The 6,595-nt window shown below is 34.2% G+C and overlaps 1 protein-coding gene across 1 annotated transcript; it reads left to right on the forward strand.

Moving 5' to 3' along the window:
- The first annotated feature begins 516 nt into the window (after nucleotides 1-516).
- On the forward strand, nucleotides 517-6,308 carry LOC110651449 (MADS-box protein JOINTLESS). Its single transcript, XM_021806800.2, has 8 exons — nucleotides 517-776; nucleotides 911-1,100; nucleotides 4,441-4,519; nucleotides 4,963-5,027; nucleotides 5,106-5,205; nucleotides 5,305-5,346; nucleotides 5,918-5,959; nucleotides 6,034-6,308. Exons 2-8 carry the CDS (start codon nucleotides 919-921, stop codon nucleotides 6,244-6,246), a joined length of 723 nt encoding a protein of 240 aa, XP_021662492.2. The 5' UTR covers nucleotides 517-776; nucleotides 911-918; the 3' UTR covers nucleotides 6,247-6,308.
- Nucleotides 6,309-6,595: the final 287 nt, after the last annotated feature.

The following is a 6,595-nucleotide window of genomic DNA, read 5'->3' on the forward strand; positions in this document are numbered from 1 at the left end:
TTTTATAAAATTTGAGAATCAGAAGAAATAGATTTAATAATAGTAAATTTGGACCACACACGGGTATTTCTCTCCCTAATTGCTTAGAGAGAGAAATTTCTCTCGTTTTCGTTTGGCTTTAGTTTTCTCCTTGGTCAAGTCGAAGCATCACCTCTGAAGAGCAGGGAAACCATTCCTCGTTCAGAGCGTGGACTTGGTAAAATAAAAGACAAATATTTTTTTTAAGTTAAAGAATATATACATACATATCAAAGATGGAATGATATTACTAGTAAAATCATAATAATTTTAATAAATTTTTTAATTTTATATAATTTACACATATTTTCACCCCATGATGTGAAATTTCGGACAACACATTTTACCCTTCAGTGAAAAAAACCTATTCAAATGCCTCTGACCTTTTACAGCAAGAAAAAGCCAAAGAGGTGGAAAAGAGAACATTCCTGTTTCACTATAAAAGGGGCTTTTCTTCTTCAATTTTTGTTTTTTAATATTTATTTTTCCCTCATTCACATTCACAACTCGCTCCCTCAGTCATTGGAGCCTTTTTAATGGTTTCTCTGAAGTTTCTTTCAGACCAAACAAAACCCAAAGAAAGGGCACCAACACCAACCTCCCCAAACTGGCAAGTGAAAGAGAAAGGAAAGTATTAGTAAATTCCATTAACCAATCAACATTCATTCTTCTCTTTCCCTATTATTGGTGGGAAGTTTCTCTCTCTTCTCTCAGTTATTTTGGATCTGTGGAATGCTCCTCTCTTTCCTTGAACTAGGGTTTGTCTCTCTAAATTTGGCAAAATGCTGCCACTATCACTCTCCACATGTCCCTCTGTTGCATTTAGTTAGCAACCCAGAAAGCTTTTTATCTTCTTCTACTTTCTAAAGCTCTTTATTGTTTCTTCTTTTAGTAAAGAAAATGGCTAGAGAGAAGATTCAGATCAAGAAGATAGATAACGCCACGGCAAGGCAAGTCACCTTTTCTAAACGCCGAAGAGGGCTTTTCAAGAAAGCTGAGGAGCTTTCCGTCCTCTGTGATGCTGATGTTGCTCTCATCGTCTTCTCCTCTACTGGCAAGCTATTTGAGTACTGCAGCTCTAGGTCTCTCTCTCTCTCCCTCTCTCCCTCTGTGTATATTCATTTACTTTTTGCTTATATCATTATATCTACCTACATCATTGAATTATCACTGTGAAAGTTACTCTTGTTAAGAGAAAGCGTTTGATGTTTTTGACCTACTAGTGTGAGAAGTTGGGTGAGTTTCTCTATACAGGAAGATGAAGTGAAGCGACCCTCTTCATCACTAGGAATTGCTGCTGAACTGTGCGGTTCTTGTTCTTTCTGTTTTCTTTTTCCCCCCGGACAGTGTGTTATACTTGAAAATATTAAAATACAAGAGAGTGGTATATCGGTAATGTTGAAGGTTTGATATGGATTTTCGTGAAAAGATATGATATGAGTTAGACTAGCTTTTTAAGCTGAGGATCTATTTTGTTACTGTTTATAGGGTGTATAATCACGTCAATCAAGTCTTTGTTATTTGGTCTCATTTTATATTGTATTGCCTTTGGTTAATACTTATATATATGTATTAAATGTTAATATTCAAAATTTTGTACTGTTTCTTAAATGGGAATGTGATTCTTTCATGGAATATTGCTGTGCGGTTGGATAGAATGCCTTTTGCTATTGGCTTCAGTTTGCTTCTGAAGCCTTCATCATCATTATTATCTTCTCTTTTTAGTGGACTTTTTTTTCTCTTATTTTTTCTTCCCTTTTGTATTGTATGTTATTCCTGACAAAAAAGGATGCTGGTTATGGCCCCTTCAATTTCCCTCTTGTGTTCTATGGGATAAAGGTTGTTGGTTATAAGATGAGCAGACATTTTACGTCATGTATCAGAAAGCATGCCCAAAAAGCTAATATTATCGGCAAGGACCTATATGTTCTTGTAGGGAAAGCAAAAGGTCTAATTGGATAATACGTAGAAAGCAGCAAGTGTGGGTTAGAATGTTAATTATTATAGTTTCTTGATAGTATATACCAAAATAATTACTAAAGATCAACTAGATAACATGTATTAATGGTAATTGTATCAGTTTAATGATGTGAGGAAGACCCAAAATATTAGGGAAATAAAAATGCATGTGTTGTCATATGTTGAGATGTTAATCGTTTCTAATGTTGCCGCATGTGATATTGTTGAGTAAAAAGATTTAAGTGAAGAAGGGGATAAAGATAAACAAGGAGGAGAAAAAGATAAACCCAAGAAGATAATGAATAGCAGCTTGGATCTTGGATAGTGTTTTAGTGTGTTTTTCTTCCTTTTCCTTTGGTTTCTTTTTCTTTTTGTGGTCCTCGAATAGCTTAAGTTAGAAAATTGGTAACTAGAGAGCTATTCGAAATTTAGCCTTTCCATTTTGGGGTTTTCCATCATTGGCCGCTACACAAGTGTAGCATAAAGACTTAGAATGCTTGACGTAACGGTTGATCACTAACCTCAGCTATTATCGGTATATTTGTTCATTGAAATGCTATTTTACAAGTATTAGAATGGGTAATGCTTGTTTGATTGATACTGGATAGAAACTAGCAGCTGTCTTTATAGAAATTTTGTGGAGAAATGCCTTTTGTGTTAAGCTATTATGCATCTAGGCAAATGTAGAGGTTAAGTAGTGAATTATTTGAAAACTAATAGGAAATATAACTTGCCATTAGCAAGCAACTTTATGAGATTAATTTCATCCGGTGGTGAAACTTGTATAGCTTTTAGTAAGAGAAGGGGGGGGGGGGGGGGGGTGGGTGGGTTTCTTCTTTTGCCCCTTTATCTTTCTTTGGTATCCCAAAAGATGTTGGTCATATGCTGATGTTATATATTTGCTCTTTGAGAAGAAAAAACTCCCTTTAATCGATTGATTTTTATGTTGGATGTGTGGGAAGAGGATGATAGGAATGTTGTTCTGTTCAATTATGAATGAGCAGTTGAAAAAAAATAAGTGGGTCTAAAAAGAGGTTTTTAAAGGGTAAATACAAACAAATATTTTTGTGTTCTCTTGTGCTGTGGCCTTTTATCTGCAAGGATGATCTGGTATTTGAAGGAATTGCTTTTATTAATACACTTGATTAATTAGCATTAAATTGATTTGAGGGGCTGGAGGAGTGGAGAAATTACAACTACATGTACATTGGAAGGAACAAAAGATATTGGTCTAGTTGTCTAGTTGACCAGATGTTATGATTTTGTTAGGGTTGCAATTCATTATCTTCAAATTTTGGTTTGCAGGAGTGAATCATGTTTAGATGTCATGGAGTGGTAGCAAAAAAAAAAAAAAAAAAAAAAAAAAAAACAAACAAACAAACTAAGAAAGAAAGGAGACTGGGAAAATGGATATCAACTGCTATGGTAGGAATATGTGTTATTTTTTTATTTGATCTTGAATTGGAAAGAAATATGAAATTCAGCCCTTCTCTTTTCCATCTTTGAAGGTGGAAGCAGGTATAGAAACTCAGAGAAGGTGCACATCTTTTAAACTGTGCAATCATCACATTCTTTCCTTTTAAGGCAGGGAGTTTATTTACTTACAGATATCAATGACTCTGATGTTATGAAACTGTTCGGTTTATTATGTTTCAAGATTTCAACTATCCATCCTCTAATACAGTTCGACATTTCCAGGCAAAAATTAGGCATTTATAAAATATAAATTACTAATTTGGTTTGTGATTTGTAAACATCTTCTACAATCTTTTCATTAAATGTCTGGTTGATTATCATCTTTTCCTTTTGGCTTAGCTCTAGCGACCAAGTTGTTGTCAATTTTCAATTATGAGATTCCCAACTTGGAGCAGGTTTTGATGTGTTTGTGATAATGCTTGTGATAATGCTCTCATCATTGATAATCTATTTTATTATTTAGGGAATGCTTCATAACCTAGCACCATCTGCGGCTCCATGCTGCGTGTCACTGAACTTTTCAGTTTTTGTGCTATTCCAAAGAAATACGTTAGAATCTCATTATCCCCTTTCTAGTTGGACAACTCGGATTTTATTTGATTATTTAAACGTATAGCATTCATTGTCTTCATTTGATTTATGTGAATCTTGAATCCTCACCTTTGACGTGAACAAATACTGTATTTAGTCATTCACTTGAAATGGAAATTAACTATAGTTTGGAATTTTATTTTTAGGTTTTTTTTGGAGCTTATAGCATTGAGTTTTATTGTGAAATTTCCTTTTCATGTTTTTGGATGGCTAAATGAATCAGACAAATATCATCCCTTCTTTCTTTCCTGTATGATTTTAAGATATGATGGATCTTTCATTCCATTGTTTGCTAGAGTGACGATTCAAAATCAGTTCAAGTTTTGCAATTCTGGATGGATTCTTTGAAATTAATTTGTGATTTTTTTTTTTCTTTTCTTTGGTTTTCTTCTGAAGCATGAAGGAAATACTAGAAAAGCATGACTTGCACTCGAAGAATCTTGAGAAGCTAGAACAACCATCTCTAGAGTTGCAGGTTGGCTTGTATCTCTTTTTGTAGATAATCTTTTATTTATCTTTGCATATTGTAAATTATTGCAGATGCAAATGTAATTAATTTTTTGAAATTGTTTTATGGCTATGCTTTACATTTTTGTTGAGCAGGAAAGGAGTAGTATCTCAAGCAATCTATTGTTGTATGGGTCGTAACTCACAAGTTATATTGTCTAAATTTTTTCGCTATTTCAACTTAGCAAACACAGATTTACATTCTAATATTCAAGTTTAATTTATTCATGCAAGTTCTTTCCAGCATTCCCAGTTCTTGTGGTTTTTTTTGGGGGTGGAATTTACTTCATATTTTGTTTTATGTTAGCGATAAGGAAATAATTCCTATATATTTGCTGATTGCACCATTTGGCATTTTTCTTCTTTTTTCTTTATTTTTGCATGCTAAGAGTGAAAATATTTGTATATTAGTTGGTAGAGGACAGCAACCACTCCAGGTTGAGCAAGGAGATTGCAGAGAAAAGCCATCAACTGAGGTACAAGTCCTGATTTGTATGTCAGGTTCTGCTAATTTTATACGTGCATTTTAATGCATTAAATTGCACGTAAAACAGACAAATGAGGGGAGAAGAGCTCCAAGGATTAAATATAGAAGAGTTGCAGCAACTAGAAAAGTCTCTTGAAGCTGGCTTAAGCCGTGTGATTGAAAAGAAGGTCCATGAACCTTTCTTTTTTCTGCAAGTTTGGTTTTCATCATAAGCATTGTTGGCTTGGTTATAAATTGCTGCTAACACTACTTATTTTTTGTTTCAGGGAGAGAAAATTATAAAAGAAATCAGGGAACTTCAAACAAAGGTCAGTTCTTGGACTTCATAATATTTTTACATGAATTCCTTTGGTATCATTTCTGCATGCAGTGTTTGTCTAAGAAGGGCATAACTATAAACTTCTATATGCATTGCTCCAGTGTTCATTGGTTGATATGAAAATGATTATGTTTATGTTTTGCATAGATTTATATCTATGTGTAACTTATCCGTGCAAATCTAACAACAAAAATACTATGTGTTTAACTAAATTCTCAAAGGATGCTTTCATACAATTACTTGAGTCGCAAGTGTTCTATAATTTAGGCAAAAAGATTTGTATTTGCATAAGAATAGTTTCTGTTATGTTTCGCAATTCTGTTATGCAGATTTGTAGTTCTCTCAAACTGTTTTGACGTCCGTTTTAGTATGGTGGGGTTTACTCGGTTGTTTGCTTTTTGCAGTGGTTAAGTAGTCCACTGTTAGGTGGTGACAGCTTTTTAGCTCGTTCCACTGGTTGTCGGTGCTAACATTTTGATTTCTCAGTTCGTAACATTTCTTCACATAACCTTTATTTATTAATTTTATTTGTCATCTCAATTTACTTCTGAAACAAGTAGGGAATGCAATTAATGGAAGAGAATGAACGACTTCGACAACAAGTATGGCCTCGTTCTTTCTACTTATAATCTTTTGCTTTTGAATGTGCTTACGGTAACCGAATGTTCAACTGAAGGTGGTGGAGATATCTAATGGCCGAAAGCAGGCTGCTGCTGATTCAGAGAATTTGGTTTATGAGGAAGGGCAGTCGTCGGAGTCTGTAACCAATGTCTGCAACTCAAATGGTCCTCCACACGACTATGAAAGCTCAGATACGTCCCTCAAGCTGGGGTTAGTGTTGTGCTATAGTTTTCTGTATATGCTACTAAATTTAACTTATATACTTTGATTATTTCCCAAATTAATATGATTTCTCATTGGAAACAGATCTTCCCAAGATACTGAAAATGCTGGCCAAATTTTTATTCTTTTTTTTTTTTTTGGTGGGCTCTTGCATAAAATGTTATAAGATTAATAAATAAAAAGACTCGAACTTAAAACTTCATGCTCTATATTTTTTGGTAGGTTACCGTACCATTGGTAAAGGGGAGCTTGAAGGAGAAATGAAGAGAAGACCTTGTTTTATAGTTGAAAGTGACTTTGTGTTGTCTGGTTTGATCTATATCTTAATCCTTTGTATCTTAATCCACTGTTGCTTTGGACAGATTCATGAAGCCATGGCCGCTATCTTTGTTATG

This window comes from Hevea brasiliensis, chromosome 10 (assembly GCF_030052815.1).
Source record: "Hevea brasiliensis isolate MT/VB/25A 57/8 chromosome 10, ASM3005281v1, whole genome shotgun sequence".
In the NCBI taxonomy this organism is placed as follows: domain Eukaryota; kingdom Viridiplantae; phylum Streptophyta; class Magnoliopsida; order Malpighiales; family Euphorbiaceae; genus Hevea; species Hevea brasiliensis.